Source organism: Photinus pyralis, unplaced genomic scaffold (genome assembly GCF_008802855.1).
Source record: "Photinus pyralis isolate 1611_PpyrPB1 unplaced genomic scaffold, Ppyr1.3 Ppyr1.4_LG1, whole genome shotgun sequence".
NCBI classification, from domain to species: Eukaryota; Metazoa; Arthropoda; class Insecta; order Coleoptera; family Lampyridae; genus Photinus; species Photinus pyralis.
Genome location: NW_022170249.1, coordinates 21,277,729 through 21,301,556, shown reverse-complemented (window position 1 = coordinate 21,301,556; position 23,828 = coordinate 21,277,729). Strand labels below are relative to the sequence as shown.

General features: G+C 36.9%; 1 protein-coding gene across 2 annotated transcripts; it reads right to left on the bottom strand.

Moving 5' to 3' along the window:
* Positions 1–7,592: 7,592 nt before the first annotated feature.
* Positions 7,593–9,779, bottom strand: LOC116159187. 2 transcript variants are annotated; one of them, XM_031472130.1, is made up of 2 exons: positions 9,378–9,779; positions 7,593–8,327 (listed from the first exon to the last, which is right to left on the bottom strand). In XM_031472130.1, exon 2 carries the CDS (start codon positions 8,268–8,270, stop codon positions 7,776–7,778), a length of 495 nt encoding a protein of 164 aa, XP_031327990.1. In that variant the 5' UTR covers positions 8,271–8,327; positions 9,378–9,779; the 3' UTR covers positions 7,593–7,775. The 2 variants fall into 2 exon arrangements, with proteins under 2 accessions (XP_031327990.1, XP_031327989.1); XM_031472129.1 differs by having other exon boundaries at positions 7,594–8,327; positions 9,383–9,776.
* Between the last annotated feature and the right edge of the window lie 14,049 nt (positions 9,780–23,828).

Here is a 23,828-nt window from a genome sequence, read left to right as displayed (position 1 = left end):
ACCTTTACCTCATTAAAATAAGCAAGTAAAACATGAAGTTTTATCTATACCCTTTCCTGCCCACCATTGTTCATTCACTTTAAAAATTCATTCGGGGAGTAAATTTTTTACTACACTCAATTTCCCTTATTTGAGGGGATGTACATTGAAATTCTTTAGTATGGGCCATTTTTTAACATGCATGTTAAATTAATATGAATATTGTAACGTGATTTATAAATTCGGGTTCGATTTATATCAATATTTATTAAACAAAACTAAAACACTATAAAAACCGTACAATTTATATCGATTATTTATATCACACACTTCGCAATTTATATTTCCGCGCGTCAATGTTTCATACTTACTCGATCTCGTTCGATAGTAAAACTGCCGCGATGTTCGGTCCGCAACCATTTATACACGCAAGCAATGTAAGTCCAGAACATCGCGTACATTCTCGAATATTCCTACACAAATCCCACTATCGCGCGCGTAGAAAATTCCAGAGCGCCAAAGGCGACGTCATGTCTGGAGCATTTCCGTTACACTGCCCCCTTCTTAATTCTGGACGTCTCGTTCAGAAACTGCGTTAGTATTACTTTTTAATGCCTCGTGTCGGAATCTGCAGTCAGAGCCTGCTCGACAAACACCTTTCTTGAAAAAGTAACAGTCCACAGTTTTGCGGAGGGTCGTCCCCTGTGGGTTGAAGCAGCATACTGTAATTCGAACGCTAGTGTTTCTAAAAATCACTTCGATCATGGTTCGCACTATTTTCCAGTCCAACCCATCTAAACCACATCCAATCTTCGGGATCGCCAAGCTATTTATGTCATAGTATGCCATGAGTTTCTTTAAGCTTTTTAAAGCAGACCAGAGGTTTTCATAGGTGGGTTTGCCTTCTGACGTTTTCTTTGAAACCAAGTAGAACAAAGAGCGTTGATTATCTTCCAAGCGCAGTACTTTACCCACTCGTGGTCTTTGCTTTAACAACTCGTCTATTCTTCCAAATCTTTTCCGGAATACGGAAGCTATACCTCTACCCATGCGAAGGTCTTCGGCGACACAATGGGCGATGGAAACGTTAACCGGAAGCTCAAAAATATTTTGACAAATTTCCTGAGTAACGCCAAATCGAGCTTTCTTCCGCTGGGCGTAATTTGACATAAAATCGTTAAAGTTTGGCTCGATCCCAAAGCTGCGTTCCTCTTCTCGAATACCTCTAACTTCTTCGTTGTTGTTGGATCCGGCATATCGTGCGAGTCGATTAATGTGGACAACTTTCGGTTTCCGGTGGTTCATTCTGATACGATATATCACGTCATTTATTTTCTTGATCACCTCATACGGACCTTCCCATTGTCTTTGTAGCTTGGGAGAAAGACCTCTTCGTCTCTGTGGATTGTGCAGCCATACCAGATCTCCAGCTTCAAAAGTTTCATTGGCCGAGCGGAGGTTGTATTGATTTTTCATGCGATCGCTGGCAATCTGAATATGACTTCTAGCCAAGTCGTGAATGTCGTTCATCTTCGCCTTTAGTTGGTCAACATAATTTTCACCTGCGACATATTCTTCATGGGGTTTACGCCCAAACTCGAGGTCACATGGAAGGCGTAGTTCACGACCCAACATAAGGCAGGCAGGAGTCTGACCCGTGGTCTCGTTGACGGCTGATCGATATGCCATAAGGAACAGGTGGAGGTACTGGTCCCAATTTTTCTGATGTTCTGCCACGACTTTTGAAAGATATTTACCCATCGTTCGATTCATTCTCTCCACCATTCCATCTGACTGAGGATGCAAAGGTGTTGTTCTGGTTTTATTGGCTCCTACCAATCGACAAACATCTTGAAACAAAGCCGATTCAAAGTTCCTTCCTTGGTCTGAATGGATTTCTATAGGAACACCAAAACGTGTAAAGAACTCCTTTACCAACACTTCTGCAACTATTGCTGCCTCTTGGTTTGGAATGGCGTAAGCTTCAGTCCACTTTGTGAAATAATCCATAGCGACTAGGATATATTTATTTCCGCCATCTGTCTCGGGAAACGGTCCTGCGATATCGATAGCAACTCGTTCCATCGGACTACCAACGTTATACTGCCTCATGGGTGCCTTCTTCTTGGAAACTGGTCCGTTTCCAGTAGCACATAACTCGCATTTTTGACACCATCGCCGGACATCTTCTTTACGGTTGACCCAATAGAATCGCTCACGTACCCTTTGCAACGTTTTCGTAATACCAAAGTGTCCTCCGGAAGCGCCGTCATGCAATTTTCGCAATACTTCCGACACTTTGCTTCTAGGTACTACTAATTGCAGCGTCGATTCGGTGCCATCTTCACTTTCAAGGGTCCTATACAACAGGTTGTCTTTCAGAGTCAGGCTATTCCATTGGCCCCAATAACTCTTTACTTCAGGACTTGTGGCACTAATGTCTTGCCAGTCTGGTCTTTGTCTGTGGCGCATCCAATTCAGAACAGTTTTTAAACTTGGGCCGTTTTGATTTCGCTTGGCTTCCATTCCTCACTCTCTACAGTTGTTCGTCGCAGATGGCCAATCTTGTCTTCTATTTTAGAACAATGTGTGCAGTTGTCCTTGCACGGTCTTCTTGACAAAGCGTCTGCATTATTGTGAACTTTTCCAGCCCTGTGTTCAATGTCGTAGTCATATTCCTGAAGACGTTCTAACCATCTTGCCACCTGTCCTTCTGGGTTTCGGAACTGCAAGAGCCACTTTAGCGCTGCATGATCTGTCCTTATCAGGAACTTGCGGCCGTAAAGGTACTTATGGAAATGTTCCCATGCCTTTACCACACCCAGGAGCTCTCGCCTAGTCACACAATAATTCCTCTCGGGTTTCGACAGTACTTTGCTGAAATAGGCAATGACTCTTTCCTGTCCGTCTTGCAATTGAGAGAGAACAGCTCCAATGGCGGTGTTACTGGCATCGGTATCTAGCACAAACTTTCCTTCATTTCTGAGGTAGCCAAGGATAGGTGCGCTAGTAAGAGCTTGCCGGAGATGTTCGAAAGCTCTTTGACAGTCTTCACTCCATTCGTACTCATTGCCTTCTTCTGTCAACTTTATTAATGGTTTGGCAATATTGGCAAATCCTTTCACGAATCGTCTATAATAGGTGCACAAACCGAGGAAACTTCGAATCTCGTGCTTGTTCTCAGGAATCGGCCACTCTTGAATCGCTATAATCTTCTCTGGGTCAGCTGTAACACCATCACGAGATACGATGTGCCCCAAATATTTAACTTCTTTTTGGAACATAAAGCATTTCTTGGGACTTAGTTTTAAATTGGCCTCTCGTAATCGTCCAAACACCTCTCTCAGGTTCTTTAGGTGTTCTTCAAAAGTTTTTCCTACGACAATTACATCATCCAAATATACCAGACATGTCTGCCACGTTAGTCCCCTTAGAACTGCTTCCATAAGTCTCTCAAAGGTCGCGGGGGCATTACACAATCCGAAAGGCATTACTGTGAATTGCCAAAGTCCAGAGCCTATAGAAAACGCGGTCTTCTCTCGGTCTGTCGATCCCATCCCCACTTGCCAATAACCACTCTTTAGGTCGAGTGTGGAAAACCATTGGGCTCCAGATAGAGTGTCCAAGGTGTCGTCTATTCTTAGCAGTGGATAGCTATCTTTCTTGGTGACCGAATTTAATAGACGGTAGTCAACGCAAAATCTTGTGGAGCCATCCTTCTTCTTTACAAGCACTATCGGTGATGACCAAGGACTATTCGATGGCTCGATGACACCTTGTTTTCTCATGTCTCTGATAATTTCCTCAGCTTCGTCTCGTTTAGCTAAGGGGAGTCGCCTTGGCTGTTGTCTAATCGGTTGGGAATTGCCAGTATTTATTTTATGGGTGACTATGCTTGTCTTGCCCTTGTCCTGGTCGTTTACCGCGAACACATCTCGGAATTCCACAAGCATATTTTTCACCTTTTGTCGTTGTCTATTGTCCAAATCTGGAGTGTTTTTAATTACCATATCTATCAGCTCTCTTGGATACTTTCCTTTAGATAGATTTTCCGATTTCACAGAGCGAATAGCCGAGATGGGCACACACTGTCCAACTGCAGTTCGTTTGCTTAGCTTAACAGGACTATCTTTCAAATTCATAATTCGAATCGGAACGCCATTTTGAACTTTTACCAGAGCCCTAGCCACTAGAAATTCCTTTTGGTTTAGTGCTTCGACTATCCGTAGGCTTCCCTGGCGACAATATCCATCTAAAGTGGTCATTATAATTTTTTCACTATGTCCGGGTATAATGACGTCATGAGTGGTTAACAGGCGGATGACATCTTCTTTGTCTTCATGGAAAGGGAGTTCTTCATCGCCGACCTTTAACACACCCTTTTTCACGTCTAACACAGCTCCGAGTTTCTTAAGAAGATCCATCCCCAAGATGAATTGATCAGAAATATCAGCAATTAGCACCTGGTGATTGATGGTGGTCTTTCCGATTTTGACAGACATTTGTATTTCTCCGTGCGTTTTTATTCTCGCCGCAATTCCAACATCGTGGTTCACGTTTCTTTGCCAGTGACTGTATTGCTTTATTGACCTTTTCTTCCACTACTTTACTGACCTTTTCTTCAACACTTTCAGAACCACCTTCCTCTTCGATGGTTCTTACCCGGCTGTCACTGCGAGGTTCCACCATACGTACTCGCGCACTTCCATGACTTCCATCACGAACGGCATCGATAAATGTTTGTACAGCCAGTTGATCAAGAAAGCTCTCCGGTGCCGTAGGGTATGCCAATCGAATCAGTCTAGCGATGTCCGCTTCAAGTTCCTGCAAACTTTCTCCAGATTTCTGCATTCGGTTCTTGACTTGGGCATAGTAAACTTGCTGAAGGTGTTTATCGCCATATCGCATTTCGAGTCGCGCTACTATTTGTTGGAAGTTTTGTTGATCCTCGGGGATGGTCCGCAACACATCCAGAGCATCTCCTCTCAGAGCAAGAATCAGGGCTGTAGTTTTGTCTTGAAGAGTCCATTTATTTGCCGCAGCCCCTGCTTCAAACTGTCGAACGTACGTGGTCCAAGGAATCTTACCATCAAAAGTAGGTGGCTTTACTCGGGCTTGCTGAACGTCGCCTTCTACTCTTGTATTTGTTTCTGGGGCACTACTAGTACGCTCTTTCGTAGTCAGTCGCAAGAATTGCTCGCGCAGCTCTTCATACTTGTGCTCAATCTCAACGAATGTTGCTTTAAATGTTTTGGAAACTTCCGTAATTCTATCTTCAACTTTTTCTTCAATTGATGTAGAGACTTCTTCGATAATCTTTCTAGAATTTCCTCCATCTTCTCGAATTTCTCTTGAATATTTCTAGAATTTTCTTCCATTTTCTCGAACTTCTCTTCAAAATTTCTAGAATTTTCTTCCAACTTCTCGAACTTCTCTTGAATATTTCTATAATTTTCTTCATTAATCTTTCTAGAATTTTCTTCCAACTTCTCGAACTTCTCTTGAATATTTCTAGAATTTTCTTCCAGAATTTTCTTCCAACTTCTCGAACTTCTCTTGAATATTTCTAGAATTTTCTTCCAACTTCTCGAACTTCTCTTGAATATTTCTAGAATTTTCTTCATTAATCTTCGAATTTTCTTCCATTTTCTCGAACTTCTCTTCAAAATTTCTAGAATTTTCTTCCAACTTCTCTTGAATATTTCTAGAATTTTCTTCATTAATCTTTCTAGAATTTTCTTCCAACTTCTCGAACTTCTCTTGGGTGCTTTTCATTTCTTGTTGCAACACCTGTTGGCCATTTTGGATTTGCTGGAGCAAATTGAGCATCGTTTCTTCCATTTTAGCGGCAGCAGATCTTGTTACAGGCATACACAAGCACAAGCACTTAATTTAATCTTACTTTTAATTAATTTAATTAATCCCACTTCTGACACCAATGTAACGTGATTTATAAATTCGGGTTCGATTTATATCAATATTTATTAAACAAAACTAAAACACTATAAAAACCGTACAATTTATATCGATTATTTATATCACACACTTCGAAATTTATATCAGATTTTCGCGCTCAATGTTTCGTCCGTACTCGATCTCGTTCGATAGTAGACTGCCGCGATGTTCGGTCCGCAACCATTTATACACGCAAGCAATGTAAGTCCAGTACATTCTCGAATATTTCTACAAAACCCCACTATCGCGCGCGTAGAAAATTCCAGAGCGCCAAAGGCGACGTCATGTCTGAAGCATTTCCGTTACAATATTAATTAGGTAAATTTCCAAATCTGTATTACCGACAACATTTTATGTGGGGCAATAATATTGCAGATGGCGCATAAGATGAATATAATTCGTATAAATTTAGTGAATTATTTTATTTTTGATAATGGAATGATTATAATGATGATCGTGAATAAAATCGTAAACGAACCTCGACGAAAGGTTATTTTTCTTAGAATATAATCAAATGATTAAAATTCTTCGAAAAATAACCTACTTTCGCACTCGGTGCGTAATATACTATAATTTTTTGGTGGGTAGTACTGAAATTGCATACATATCACTACAGACAGATTTATAACTTCCTATAAACGAAATCCATGTATCTCGCCATTCACTGTCTAAAGGAAATCTGAAAAGTAGATGTATTTTAAAATGTTGTTTTACATACTATCGCTACGACAATGAATCTGTATCACAACCTGCAAAATGCATTAAATTAATTATCGTGAAAGAAGACCATTAGATATAAGAAATATAACATGGTTACCACGTATTTAATGTAATTTTCGTGTCTTCTGAGCTTTTGACTTTGTTATATTACACGATTTACAGCTAACCATTGTTTCACTGTACCGTAAATGCCAATTAATTGTCAAAGTCGGCCATATTGCAAAGCCTAATTGGATCCCAGCAAGTGTACATAGTGTTATATGTTTGTAACCCTAACCCTTCTTCCTTATTCTTTTATTTCAATGCTTTAGTATGTACGCTTTCGTTTTAACACATAAACACAGTAAAATATTTGAATCACCCTCTTACCTCGTCGCCTGCCTCTACCCTCATCTCTTCTTTATATTTGTACCTGACATTATTAGATAGTTTTGAACTTATATTTTTATTACCAAGGAATATGGGAAAGCCGTTCGGAGTAGAGGTTTGAAATACACCTTGAAGAAGGGCAATATACATCGAAATAATCACCTCCTTTTTAGCAATGCAATACCTTCCGTTACAATTTTTACGTTATTGGAAAGTTCTGCAGTTTTTAATACCCGGGTAACGCAAAGTAAAGACTGCATTTACGTAGCTTCCTTAGTATGTATGCTCAAGGGTCAAATAGTCCTTTCTGCACATAATACCTACTTTTATTACATTCTGCTGACAAAAATATAAATCATTTTATTTTTTGTATTTGAATAGCTAGTTTATTGGTAACAATGACGAAATTCGCACATAAATCTAGCATTTACTGAACTGAAAACCCTTCCAACTTGGACTAATTGATCCATACTTATCCTCATTTTTATATTCCCATCAATTGGTTAATTACACAATAACGAATTTAGAATGGGCCGGCCTATATAAAATAGTAAACGTAGTAAGACAAATTTCTAAACTAGACATTTAATTGATATGTTTTTTGGTGGAATTAATTGCGATGACGTAACCCACACTCATTTAACTTCATCTTGAGGAATTTCTGACATTATTTGAACGCGTTTATACCTCCGTTTGGGTTTGCCGTGGGGCAGATACGTCAACTTCGAAATTCAATTTCGATTTTCATATCTTTATCGCGCGATACAAAAAATGTAATCAAATATCTTACCTGAACCAAGTGGAGTGCTGTTGTAGGATTCGTAGCCGTCGTCGAAAGTTGACGTCGAGGTGGAATGCTGATTGTTGCCTTTCGTGCAGGCTTGGCTATTCCCATCGACGTCGTCGAGAGATTTTGCACTACTTTCGTCGCACTGTTCGGACTTTAAGTTTTTATCGACGGTTAGTTCGTTACCGTTTTCCTGAACGTTGTAACTTTTTTGCCGTTTGGCGCGTTTATTGTTTCTAAAAAAGATGTCCGTTATGCTTTTTGACACTTTCCGTCGATTTTTAGGAACACGAGTTTGTATTGTAATAATTTTTTCGTCTGTGGGACTGCCGTTGTGGTTTTCGGATGAGGTGTGTTGCAACAAATCGTGGACGTCTTCTACCTCTTCGTTTTCGGTATTCTCTTTTTCTTCTTTGTGTATGGTTGTTAGGGGCAAATTTTCACTTTCGCCGGACGACATTTTCGATAATGTGTTCGATTTAAAAATTATGTAAGCGTGTGCATTATTGGGTCGAATCTGTTAAATAAGAGGTTCAATACTATTTGCATGTGCAATTGCGTGGAGGCAATCGAACAAACGTCAAGTCGAAAGTACATTAAGACGGCTGACATAAGTTCGAATTCCACCCGATCTTTACAATATAATATACAGGCATGGACTGAAGCTCGTGTATCGCAGAAGATGAAAGTCAATAATAAACCTATTCACAAAAAGTTGTTTCATTATGACAAAACAATATCTAATGAATCTATGCAATAAACTAACAAAGACACAAAAGACACGACGGACTTTATCTTTTAAGTTGGCTCGCTTGCTGCCTCACATAGTAAAAGGTATACCGAGAGTGACCATCAATTTAATCCTAAAAAGAAAACTGTTCGGTTTTGGTCAAATTATCTCTTTTATGCCTTTAAAGGCTTTATTTTTATTTCATCATAAGGAAAGAAAATGCCCGATGATAATAAATGTGCGTTGTAATTGCTTTTTGAACAACTTATTCGTAAAGATAAATGTGTTACATTGAAAACGAATAGCGCTATTTATAAAAATACAAAAATAAAAATATTATCGAATAATGAAAACACACACCTTGTTACTTTGACGAAGTCATTTATCTCACTATTTAAATAGTATTTGGCACCAACAATGTGAAATAATTTTTTATTATTCAGATAACCCACTTTGCCAACATAGTACTACAAGCGAAAACATTGTTTAGGTAGGAAGACAAACAAATTCATTACAAAATACGGAAAAGATCAAAATTTTTACATCGACGCTCTGAGCGTCTAAAGTGCAGTGACGGTTTTTGAGTTAAAAGCGAATTTAACTTTCATTTTCAGCGCGACGTTATTGTTTGAATTAGCGAACCCAATCTAACTAATCATTTTCTAAATATAACGCATTTTAATTAATTAAATGGGCTTGGAAATCGGCGAGATCAATTACAAAATGTCAGTTTTCATTTACTCTACTATTATTGTGAATGGCACGACACGTGTAGTTGGCGCAAAAAAACTAATTGAGAATAGGTATATTAGAGACTACAACAAAATTCAGCGGTAACTCACAAATTTGGAACGTTAGAAAAGTTCACAGGCACCACAACTTTTAAACGTTAGCAGCAACAGGTCCGCGACATCTTCCCCAAATTTTCTTCGGTTTTCTCTTCTCGCGAAAACACTATCGGTTAGATTTAAATGTTAAAAGATGTCTTCGTTGAATATGAAATTTTGGCCGGTGTTTAATCGGACTGCTGCGACGCAACTAAACACATTTCGATGACGGAATAACGCCGTCGTCGCGACTACGTAAGTGAAGATTGGATTGGCAGGTGGATGGATGTAATCTAAGCGTAGTACGTAGATGTACGCCACAATGAGGGCATCAACAATTTTTTAAAAGCTTGCAACGCGCATATACCATTAGATTTAAAGCCAATGCAAAGTTGTGATCTACTACACGCTATAAATCGGTTACACTTTTATGTTTTCGTATTCCTTTTTATGGGGAAATCTATCATAGCACTTTTCACAATTTTCGCCTTAAAGTTAAATCCATTGGGAATCGGATTGGTATACCTCAAATAAACGATTTAATTTAAGAGATAGAGCGAAATTATTATCCCTTTGTCATTGTGAGCATGGTTCTTATAATGGCGTTCAAGATTTTCACTGTTTACTGAAAGCGGCCTGTGCTAATAGCTTTTTTACAAAAAGAAATAATAACCCAATCGATTTTGACTACGTTTGGGGATTTAGCGGTTTCACATTAACGTACATTAAGCGTGGCATTGAGAACGATACATTTAATAGTAGATATCTACTTATCTAATTCATCGACAAATGTTTTCCAAATATGTTATAGTACCGATATCGAGAATAGTGCTCGCTTACAAGTACAAAGTGTCCGAAACCGACGACAATCGCTGTTACTGATCAGTATTTCATTTAGAAAAAAGCTTGAAGGAAATTACTTTTCCAGAAAATCTTTTTTGATAGCACGCCTTCACATTCATGCGAATCATAAGCAACAGACCAGTAGCGTCACGTGGAAGTCGGAGGCCCCAATGCAAACCAATCGAGAGGACCCTTTAATTTCAATTAACACTAAAACAAACAAGTATAAATTGTGCACAACTCTTGTGCATTTTTTTTAGCCGAAATAGCTTTTGTTTTGACATCGCCCATGGATATATTTCTTGCAGACGTCTCAGTCGCCCTTTGTGAGTACCCTCTTCCGACAATCCGTTCTTGAGGTATAAGGGAATATACCCGATCACGATAAGAGGTTGAGGAGGAGGGATATGGTTGGTAGAACTTAATTCCTTTCGTTGAGATCTTTCATTAGAGTACCATGAAGGATAAAACTAGTTCCACTCCCCCTCCACCCCGTATTTTGAAATGTCCAATTTCGTTTTCATTTTCCCTATTTTCAGCGGTCGGAAATGAACGGTTCCCCGTTAACACCTTTTATGGGCACTTTTTTGGAGAATCTTAATTTGTTATCCGAATTTCCATAACACACTAGATGTCTGCTACAGGCTACTAATTCCTTATTTCCTGTGGACTTCATATTGGATGTTACGGAAGAAATGAATTGTGCAAAGCAAAAACAAAGCGTAACATAAGTAAATAAGGTAATGAGCGAAAGATGCTGTATTGCAAAAAACCTCAGGTATTCTTTAAAAAATTGAAAATGGTTTTCACCTTAAGGCGAGTAACTATAACGCATTTTCCATGAATTGATCAGTACTTCTCCAGAGAAAATGGTTATTGCGCAGTCATGAAGTTTAAAATATGCGATATGTTTGCCTTTACTAGAAGAATCTTTGGTTAAAATTTAAAAAAATATATCTACAAATATGAAAGTTGACATTGCACAGTTTGCGCATGCGCACTTTAATCATCAAAATTTTTCTTGATTGAAGTGCCAGAGCTATAAGCTACCTAATGCAAAACGAACGAACGAATTATCTTGAAAACTGTAGTAGTTAAAGCCTCGGACGGACGGACGTAGGGATGCAGTCAGGGACGGACTGGCCAGTCGGGCGATTGCCCTATGGGCCGGTATAAATGTAGACTGATGGGCCGCCCAAATGACTGATTTATTTGAAATTATTTCTCTCTAAAAAAATTGGACTGTAGTGATAAGTAATTGCATTGTGTTCAAGAATGCTTGATGAGTTATGATATGACGATTGTTTGGTAGCGTTGGGCAAAAAAATCGATTAATCGATTATAATCAAACGATAATCGATAATCGGGTTTGATTATTCTATTAAATTAATCGATTATTTGATTAATCGATTATTTGATTAATCGATTATTTGATTAATCGGTTATTTGATTAATCGATTGTTTGATTAATCAAACATTAAGTAAATTTTAATTGATTATTATTAGCTGGATCATCAGTTTACGCAAAAAGGAGCACTCACAGCTCACAAGTATTATTTTATTTTATAGCGGATGTTAAAACGTTACTTTAAGCAGCTAAAATGAATTAAGATTGTATCATCAAAACTAAAGCACACCTCATCGGAGAGTAAGCTGCCTAATCATTTATTTTTATTTATTTATTTTTATTTTTGACCTTCATTTTCAAATGGGCAGGGTTTCACCCAAGGCTGTTCTACCAACCAACCCACTATGCATTTGCAAATATCCATGCCCGAACTCGGATTCGAACCAGGGACACTTTGTTGATTATTGATTAATCGATCTGCCTAGTAATGAACGATTTGATGAAAAGAGTAATGGAATTATTTTTTATTTTTATTATTAAATAATTAACGTATTAATGCATACAGATATTTATCACTCCTTGTATGTGACAATCGACTTTTGATTAAACGATTAGGTGATTAATCGATGATTTGATTAATCGATTATTTGATTAATCGATTATTTGATTAAACGATTTTTTTATTAATCGATTATTTGATTAATCGATTATTTTTCATAATCGATTATCGATTATTCAAACCCGTAATCGCCCAGCCCTATTGTTTGGTCAAGTGCAAAAATAAGAGATGCGTTTTGTTTCATGAATGTATTGCATATAATACATATAGACTAACTCAATCGATCTTTTAGGTACAGTTTGTGAAAACAAGAAAATCTACGTTTAGGACAGGCGAGAAGCTATTTCTGAAGAACTAAATGTTAATATTGAAGAGTGCGGTGAGAGGGGATGAAAATCATGACAGCAATGTTTGTTTTGTTGCTATAGATTCTTGATGAAGTACCGTTTGCCCTATTTTGGTTGAGACTGCAGTATATCTCAACTATTTTTAAAGATACTCTTGCGGTTTTCGCGACCCTGTGCCAATTTTGTGTGAAACTTTTATTTAATAACACAAACAGAATCACTCTATACCTACGTTTGTTTCTGAGATACAGGATGAAAACGAAAAGTTTGACTTTTTGTGGATGTTATCATATCTTACGACCCATGTAAGATTGGAAAAGGTAAAAACTGGCTGTTTTAATAGTTATTTATGTATTAAGGGCATAATAATGATGTTTATATTCTCGAGGGGGACGAGTTAAAAAGCTCGAGGGCCGATAGGCCCGAGAGCTTTTTAGTCGCCCGAGAGTATAAACATCAGTTTATGCCCGTGGTACATACAAAATTTTATGTCTTACAAATAGTTTTCTTCGTCAAAGTAAATATTCGTTTACAAAATAATTGATCATTATGTTTGATCAAGTATGCGTAGTTCGAATTTGTTAATGTGATTGAAACCATCCAAACGTCAAACGTAATTTTAAATAATTCAATTCATCGTGAATGAGCAAGAAGTTCCAGAAACTATACGAAATAAGGCCAATCTTGTGATTTAGTAGGTATTGACAATTAATAATTGACGTTTCTAATTTTCAATGACCTGCAAATATTTGTTTGTTTGGTCATTAAGTATAAATGAGTTACTATGGTGATACTTAATGCTCTAGGGCATAAAGTGGTGCTTTATGCCCGCGTATCACACATAAAATGTGCTATGATAGGTTAGTAAGACATAAATATTTTTACGTTAAAAATGAAAAATTATGCATTTCAAAGTTTTACGAAGAGAAGGCAAAAGCAAGCAACTAAGCAAGCAAAACCAAAAAACTTTACCAACCTATAACGTTATCCTAGCTCATGTTTGAAAATGATGCACAGTTATCCTTTTTCGCATTCGAACACAAGTTAACGTTGGAAAATCGGGTTTTCCTGAAGGTCATGACCTTGAACTTTGGTCTCGAGTCGGGCCCTTAGAATTTTACCACGGGTTCTCCTCGCGGTCGTCGGGGTCATTGTCCCGGGATTTCCCACGGATTTACGAGCATTATGCAGTTTAACTTTATATGTTGGTGAAAAAGTGTCTTAGTTTTAAGAAGATATCTGAAATACGTTTTTGAACTTGCAACCACGTTCGACTTTCACTTTATATGTTGATAAAAACTTTGTGTCTCTTAAAACAAGCTTTTATAGTTTAATGAAATAGTTTCTAAGTGTTGGGAAAATATTTGAATTACGTTTTAGAAGTTGCAAGAATTTTCGGGTTTAACTTCGCATGTTGATAAACAAAGTTTCTAACTTTTAGATTTGAAATATGTTTTAGAACCGGCATGCATTTTCGAGTTTAACTTTGCATGTTCATAAAAAAGTTGTGTCCCTGGTCCAGAATCCAGGACCTCGACCTTGGGACAAAGACCAAAAACTCAGGGTCATTACCTTAGTCCAGATGGAGAGCTCTATCTTCAAGGCAATATTTTGATTACGAAAAACTATTTATAGGATGTAGCTCCGAGCATCGCCCCGAGCAAAATACTAATACGTTTCAGAACTTGTAAAAAGAACGTATTTCAAACTTTTTCACCAACATATAAAGCAAAACTCGAAAATATTTGCAAATTTTAGGGAAATCCCGGCCACCTTGGGAAAAACCCGTGGTTAAAGTTCAAGGCCATAACCCTGGGGAAAACTAGAGACCGCCATTTGATTGAGGTTAACTCGTTTTCGAATACGAAATAGCTTTCTCATTTCAGTTAGTTTGCGGTTATTCCGTCGCGAGCATAAACACGTATTATTACTACCAGTTTGAACAGTTTCCCCATCTTTCTCTTAAAGTTACGCGATTATAGTGATAATTGTGCATCTCTTTTTTCATGTGTGAAACTTGAAAACGTAAGGATTTTCAAACATGAACTAGGATAACGTTATAGTAAGTAAAGTTTGTTTGTTTTGCTTGCTTGCTTTTTCCTCTTTTTAAAAAAATTTGAAATGCATAATTTGTCATTTTTCTAGAATAGCTTAGGTTTTTTGCAATACAGCATCTTTGGCTCATCACTTGTGGTACGGTTTGGTTCTGCGTTGTACGCACTCATCCCACAGATTACAATAGGGCCACGCCTTAGTTACGGTAAGTGACGTAAAGTCCAAAACTAAGGACCATGACCTTGTCCCAGAAGCCATAATCTTGGCTCAGCATCCAAGGACCAAACCTCAAGACTATGAGCTTGGGAAATCTAGCCGTGACTTGAGGAAATCCCGGAGCAGACGAAACTTACAATTCATAATCATCTTGCGGACAATGCGTAAAACTAAATAGGATAAAAATCGTCACAAATCGGAGGAGATGGCACAATCGGTAACGGTAAATCGATAAATCTTTTATGACACACAGTGCGCTCTTCGGTAGGCGTATTCTTTTCGGCCCCTATACGGATAAATGTACATGTTGTGTAAATGTGTGGCGAACGTTTTATTTGACTTCGACATTGTTAACGCCAAATGTGGTTGTTTATTGGAGATTAAACGCATTGTCCATCGTATTATTTGATTTTAAGGTCAACGTTTTGCATCAGAATTAATGATGTTTTATTTTGTTTTATAATTGTTTTGTTTATTTTGTTTTGGTAATAGCAAATTTACTTACTTGTTAAAGGATTAGATTTAAACGTCTGGAAATTATTTACGTAGTATTTGTAAAAGTTCATCTCCGGTCGTAGATAAAAAATTTTCTTATGCCTGTAAAGCTAATTTGGTTCAAAGTAAGGACGTTTAGAAAAGAAGAGAAAACTTGAGTCTAATTTTTTTACGTTAAAACAGCTTTATTTGAGCGTATTTGTTGCAAAACTAACAGTTTTGCTGTTATCGAAGCTGTTTGCAAACACTCGGTTTTGCACATTATCACGTTTTAGAAGAAGTCGTAGTGGGAGTGCATTTTCACGTTTACGAAAAAGTTTAATCGGGGTGCTATCGGTGTCGTTTAAATCGAAGAAGTAAGTGTTTTCTGAAGTATCTCCATTTTGTATCTCTTTGTGCGTCTGTCCGACAATCGCGGTTACGACCGGAGATTTTGGATTATTGACACCTTAAGGTGACTAAGTTTTGCTTTAGTTAATTGCCTATCGAGCGCTTGTTGCGTGATATCTGATATTCTGGCCCTGAGAGCCTGTTTTTCTTTCAACCTGATTGTTTTAAGTCTAACAAATTTGCTTCATCCCTAAATGATTGATTTTGTGATTAATCGAGCCCGAATTACGACCTAGATTAGAGTTTTTCATGTTAATTTTTTTAATTTCGTACCCATAATTACATCAGGTGTTAATGAAAAATTGGTTAATTAATTCTTTGGAATTTTAGAGGCGGTTATGACTGCGAAATTTCTCAAATTATACAATTTACGTCAATATCAGATTTTCGTCGTGGCAAAGGCTGTACGTGCTTTAAAACATTATAATCAATACTTTTAAAAGTTTAGCCAGCCCCTGAATTTATTAAAGCTAGCTGGACAGATGCTTGTTGGTGGTTCAGTGATCGTTATGATTTTATTTCGCGCCCAACGTGAGGCACAGTAATATTTATTTAATTTAATTTACTAAGGAGGCTAACCTAAAAAAAATATTAATAAACTGACACCCTATAGATGAAGTAGAGGGCACCAATCGCCAATCACAACAGCGTGTACAAATCAAACAGGGGTAAGTAAAAAGTAGTTGTTTCGTTCGTACGAAAAATGAGTTTTCGTGACTCCGACGCTCTTCGTCGTAGATTGGTAACGAATTGTTTGCGAACCTATCTTTATATGAACTTTTAGTCATGATCTACGCCTAAGAATTAGCTGCTTCCGTATGTACATGTTTAGGAACACCCTGTATATCATCTTACCTCCACTACAGAAGCAAAAATGGTCAAATGAGGATACCCTAAAATAAGGCGTGCTGCGGCCCCTAATATATCTTATGTACTACACAGGTGAATGAATGGACCTCCAAAGTAAGAGAAGATACTAATGTATTTAAATTATTGCAGATAAATGCCTTTACACTTACACATGGTAATTTCTAAAATCAAAATTAATTTGTCTGCAATGCCAAAGCGTCCTTTTTAAGCAATCGTAAATATACGAATTATTCTATTTCTCTTCCAACTTTTAAACCCTATAAATGATTAAAGGATTCATTCAAATAGAGTGACCTAACATTCCAAAACCCAAATGCTTCTATGTGAAAGTCGTCACTTTACCTTATACCTCACAAACCCTTTTCCACTAAAGAGCTCTATGAGCTCCTTTTACGTTAGCTCCCTAATTCCCTCTTCGAGTGAACGTCTAAAAAATTAATCCTAAATGAAAAGCGTGATGTTATTCATATTTCCTCCCGTTGAATAGCGTTACCATGAAACGCTTACAATCCTTAATCGTAAATTTAATTACTATTCTAATTTCAAGACATTTAAGGGTCCAAAAGTTTTTGTTTACCTTACATGAAGCTAATAAATATTTTGTCAAGTACTTAAATATTTCCGCGCATTTCATAAGGGACTTCTTATCCAGCTAGCTCCTTATTCGCGCTTTATACGTTCATTATTCGGAAAGCCTGTATTTAAAGATCGCACTATTTGCGTGCTTCGAATTACATTCCCAAATGGTCATAACTCGATAAAAAAATTTCGCATTGAGAAATAATAATTATTCTCATAGGGGAGAACGACGTAATAAGAGACGTTTGGGGTTACAAGAGACAACACGCACTTGTACAATGGATGTTTACTAATGAATTTGACTCAAAATTTGACCAAGTACTACTTTTGACAGTAAAACTGCCCTGTAAAATAATCAGCCTTACATCTAAAGCAGGTTTTGAAAAACTATTTTTTTTATTTTTTCATATTTGCATGTCTCTTAATTGACGAAAAGGGTAATTGTAGACACTTTCAGAAATATAATGTGATAGTGTATACCAATGATTCGTCCAATTACAGACATCTCTTATTGTCCTGGGGAAAGTTTAAAAAAAAACCTCATTCACTTTTGATTGATTTTGACCACACTAGAGAAGTTTGAAAATTGAAATTAAAAAGTTACACCCAAAGTTTATAGACACATATTTTATTGTTTAATTGCAACTTAAAAAACAACTTAAAAATCATCCCCAGGTGGGGTACATAACAAAACATTAACATTCTTTGGTGGATAGTATAAAAAAGGCATACATATGTATATAAAAATATTAAATTTAAACCGAGACTTAGGCATTAGCAGTCTTCATTACCTTGTACAGTTTGTTTATTTGTATCCGATCTTGCCGTTTCAGTAGTGTATCATTATGATACAGCGAGATGGGTCCATAAAAAATGTACTCATTTATTACGTTCTGTATATCTACCTGTTTGGGCCAGACAAACCCATCCATACTTTCGCGCATGAATGTTAATTTGGTTTCAGGTTGGTCAGGGTCACAAGTTATAGCTTTACCGATGAACCATTTTTCATAATAGTAAACCGAGTACAATTCTCCTTCTTTAATGTCAACTGGCTTCTCTGTCGCGTGAAATTTCTCATCGTTCTCATCGTTATCTGAACGAAATTCTAAGTCTTCACTCTCTGTGTCACTCACGTACTTAATATCTTGTTCATTTTCTTCATCCTCGCTGCTTGATGAAAAGTCTTTGGTTTGTTTCTTACTCTCAATCATTTTTGTTTTTTTTACAATTTTCTTACCATTCTGCAGTTTTTTATCTTTCTTATGTTGATCACGTTCATGTTTTCGCTTCAGGGTTTCTAGTGCTTCTTCAGTGGTTAATATATCGCCCACTTTTTCAGATAGACGCATCCGCTTCGTGACACCTTCCGACTTTTTGGTGAGGTTTTCAGATAATTTTCTTCTTATGAATGATTCAAATTTATTTCCAGAAATTGATGGCTCTGTTGAATGTTCGTTCCTCTCATTAGAGCCAGCTGCATCTTCGACTAAATCGGCGGGAGTTTGCTCAGGATTAAGTCGAGCCTCTGGTTCAGTGTGTTCAACGTTACTTTGGAATCTTTCCCACATAAGTGGATCATACGAAACTTCTGGAACCTTACGCCAGTTGACAATTGGAAAAAGTCCAGTTGACGAAAATCCTGAGATAATGTTTTGAGGTCTGAAGGCGTTTTCCCAAACAAGCTTTATGTTGTGAGAAAATTCTGAATTTGCCAATAACTTCCCAGGATTTTGACGATTATAATCAATCATGAGTTTATTCCAATAGGTCTTTATTGGCTTGAATTGAATTGGGATGTGTGACTTGCAAGTCCATCATAGATTAATATTACCTTTTTGGTACGATCTGCCTTTTGCGGAATATGTTTAAGAAATATGGTTTCAAACCATTGATTGAAAATATTTCCCTCCATCCATCCTCTTTCTTGTGCTGTGTAAGCTGTTCCAGGATATGGATCTTGACACATCCAGGAGGACCAAACATATTTACCGGCAAAAATTATAAACGGGGGCATTTTCGAGCCATCAGCACATGCACAGGCTAGCACAGTAGTATTTTTTTTTCCGGATCCTGCAACATTTTTCGAAACACGCTTCATTCCTTTGGGACCCAATAACTTGACATCCTTTGGATCATGACTGAATCCACTTTCGTCGCAATTATAGATCAAATTGGCGTCGTTTTCGGTTATGTCTTCTTTCTCGTACAGTTTTTGTAAATTGTCATACCACTGCTTTATTAAAAATGGATCAGCACCTCGCACTCGTTGTGAGCCCAGAGATTCACCTTTACGGATTGACAGTTCTGGGTGTCGTTTTAGAAACAATACGAACCATTCATCACCAGGCCCTTTTTCCCCCCACCTTGTGTGTAATCCGGTTTCCTTGATGAATTCCCGTACAAACTCGAGGACTTCTAATTTTGTGTAGCCGTACCCATATATGCCACACTGGAGGAGATATTGTGCCAAGGTTTTTTCTTCATCTTCACCCAACTCCGCCCTTCTACCGCCACCAATTCGAAGTTTATCCTTTTTGTAATGTTTTCCAACAGTCGAAACTGGAACTCCTGCATTTACCGCAGCTTTTCTGATGCTGACACCTCCCTTGACTTCAGCAATCGCATTCTCCAGCGCTTTTAGGTTATACTTAACCCTTCTGGGTTCAGAGTTCTTCTTTCTTGGCATAATTTTGACTATAACAATTTTTTGTTAAGTAATGCTAATAGCATTATGCTATAGTGTCTTTTATTCGACGTGAATATAAGCGTCTCTTATTACCTGACATGCGTGTCTCTTATTGTACCAGAAAAACCAAATCTTCAGTCGAATAAGAGACAGGTAAAAAAAAGTAGAAAACTGCATCAATTTCGAATCACCTTTATATGCTTGTAAACATAACCTCAAAATTAGCCTATGAAAACAGGATTATCCTTGAAAATATCATTGGACAAAGTTTGGCTTTTATTTAATTTTAATAAGAGACACTTTAGCCATGCTTTCCAAATAGGGAAAATTTTAAATTCAATTTATTTCACAAAAAAAATTTCAGAACTTACCAAACAATTTTACCGGCGTCTCGACAAATGAACAATAAGTTGTAATCTACATTTACCATCGCGATTAACCACCAATAGATGGCCTGAAGAGCCGAAGTCTCTTAATACCCCTGTCTACAATTAGGCGGTTCTCCTCTACCTCACAAATATGTAGTTTATTTGAACATAATTCCAAAAATGTTTTCATACAAGTACAATAGTTTTGTTGGCATCGTTTTGGTAGTACGCATTTTAGAAATAAATTTTGAATGAGAAACGCAATGTAAACATTTTTTATTTCTTTAATTGTATTCGTTTGTGCGGTTGCATTAGTTGGTGGTAGCAAATGCTCCCCAAACCACTTAAGAAAACTGTCTTTGTTCAATTCCCCATTGTGATCTCGATCATTAATTATCGATGCTCCAGAAATAAAACCATTCATGTTTCCGGCATATAAAGCCGCATATCTTAAATAGTTGTTGTAAGATTATCTCGTTCTCACCAGTATGTTACCTGCGTCCTTTGGGATTAGATTTTCTTACGCTTTTTGAACTGTCGTCTTGCCATGATTTACATACTGATCCATTTTCAAATACCCACGTTCCATCCAAAAAGTATGGCTGCTTTTGCGAGGCAACATCGTTTATATCACATTGCCCTATTTTTTTAAGACTATTTTGTTTGTTGGGATAGCGGTCGCAGTGGCTTTTGCGGGCTCTATTCAAGACGAGCACTAACGCTTCATTAGCAACTGTTGGGCGACCAGGGGATTTTCCACAAGCAACACTTCCTGTATCGTCAAATCGCTTAACTACACGAAGAATGTGGCGGTGTAAGTTCTCGTAATCAACGACATGTTCAGGATATGCGCAGGCGAGTCGAATACGTGCAAACTTCGTTTCTCCAAACGCAGCTTATTTTCTTCCAAAGTAAAGGGCATGACACAGTTGCAGAATATTACAATCTAAAACGATAAAAAATTAATTTTTGATTTAAAGTGTAATTTACCCATCTTGTAATTGTAATTGCAAATACGTAGCCTTGACAAAGATTGTTTTGTAAAACGAAAAGATAATGTAGACCAATGGTTGTGGAAATAAATGGATCAAACGGGAAGTGACAGGAGGATTAGATTTAGAGGTTCTGTTTTGTATTGGTTCAGCATTACATGCGTTGCGGCAATGTGAAATGAAACTTGTTGTATAGGGAGAGTAGGGTAGTGTTGGACATTTAAGGTAAGTAATGTAACGTCCCGTTGTTTCGTTGAATGTAGGTACTCTTGGTTTAGGTGATTGCCTGAATGCAAGTGTGCATGGAGTAGTTGGCACCATTAATAGTGAGAAAGATCACTTTTGCTTTTGTCGTTGAAATGACAGGTCGATCTTTGCGAAAAATGTTGCTTTAGTGGAACATTCCCAGAGTCGTCGCGCTAAATTTTTTTTAATTATTTATCTAAGCGTCTTTACACGCGAGTGGGGGTGGGGCTGTAATCCTTTTTAAGTAGTTAATTTTAGAGAATTCCTCTTTGTCAACACGATTCTTTTTAGGTTATGTCATATGTGTTGATTTAATTATCCATCTTTGTTTTATCGCTAGCGCGAATTAATTGGAATTAGGTTTGATTTTTGCATTGTAGTCTTTGGATATATTTTTCTTTGTACGTTACAAGCATTAGCCTATAATTTACCTGCTGTGAGTGGGGATTAATTATTTATCAGTGTGCAATTGATGGATGATCTTATATGTAATGACCCTTTGAAAATGAATATTTTTGTTTTCAATTTGGGAAAAATGTCAAATTTACACCTAGACTTTTCGTCTAGAAATTTGAAATATTTGGAAAACTGTTGAGGTTTTGCTGTAAGTTCCCGAGTTTGGAGGACACGTAACAGATTGGGTTTATAAATAGAGAATAAATGTGGCAATATGTGATTTGCCAAATGGTATCATAAAAACTGACTGAAACGGCACTTTTCATCAAATCTCCTTTCAATAAGAGGGAAACCTCGTTTAACTGTAAATTTTACTTTTACCATCGTAAAATCGTGCTCCTGGAATCTAATAAGTCGTAGGTGTGTTATTATTAAAAGGGAGATTATCAACTGAATATTACATTTTTATGAAGCCTAATAGTGGAAAATAAGAATATTACGTTCAAGCATTGCGTGTATAAAAAACGAATAAGTAATTCGTATATCTACAACCACAGTCTTAATAACATTCCAATAGCACAGTAAAAGGACTTTGACGCGGAAAACCCATAAAGAGCAAAGAACGTGTGCGAATACTGTCAACTTTATTATGCTTTATTCAATTCCCTCTCACTCCAGACGTATATAATAGACCATATATTTGCAAACAAGTTCATTAAAAATATTTGAGAACGTTAGACTGCACATTAGCACTGAAACGTTCTAGAATGTTAATATATAAGTAAAAGAAGAGAATCTAATATAGAATCTTTCAATTCCATTGGTAATGAGGTCAGAAGCTAAGCTTTTAAATGAGAATTCGAAAACTTCTCCTTTAAATTATGACCGTTCTCATCTTCATGGTCATATTTTCTGAATTCCATTTCATATTAAATGAACGTTCTGAAGAAATAATGCATTATATATATTGGATTGTACGTACGTACTTTTTAATTATATTGTAAAAGCACGCAAATACGACGCTGTCGGCAACTGCTTCCTATAAGTTTCAAGTTATAACGATAATATCCAAATCAGTCTATATATGCGAATATTTCAATTTATTAATTGTAAATCTGGGAGATTATTTACGAATAAGCACAAAGTTGATTTATTGCATTTGAATTTTTATTTCGGTGTCTATTTTTTCTTTTAGAATTGTTTGTAATTGCGTATTATTTTCTTGTTTAAATGTTATTGCTTTTATAAACTATTCAATTCATCAATTTAAGTTAGACACATCTGGTCAAATTTGCATGTTAAAATGTAAGGACATCTGGTCGTTTACGATAGAAACTTTTTATCGGAGGAAATTTAATTAACGCACATGTTCTTACCGTTGTTGGGAGCAAGGTGTTTCGAAGAATTGCGCGTTAGTTTGGTGAAAGTGGAAACGTTCAGCGCGTTCCGTTGTGGCGAGTTATTTGAAAATTTTTGTAAAGGAAATTATTTTACAGTAGAAGTGGCGTTCCCTTAAATACTGGAATCAATGTAAAAACGAGACTGCTGCTACGAGTTCCGCGACGGTAAAGAGCGTGTATGTAAAATATCAGTGAAAACCGCATTTTGATGTCTGTTTCCTAAGCAGAGATATGGCGAAAATACTAATTTTAATTGCACTATTTATATTCATCCAAGTTAGCATTGAAACAAAAAACACATAGCAAGCGATAATTACGTCAAAGTGAACGAGACGAAGGCAGTTCAGAATTAACACTCAATTTTAAACTATGAACAACAAGTAAATTATTTAAATTTTAAATCAGTGAAATATACTTAAGTTAAAAATAAAGGAGACAATAATTAGAACCAGGCTCCGGGTTATAATGCTAATAATTAATTGGTGCTATAACAGTTTTACACAAGTCAAAAAGATGGACTCACCTACATATAAATGGACAAACGTACAAAAATTGAGTGCACTCAAATCGATAATTTAAAAACTGTTAAAAATTTCCTTAGTTTGGTTCCGATTTCATGTTTTTCGCATTCAAATTTACCCAAAGTTTTATTGTTCGCTTTAGTTACT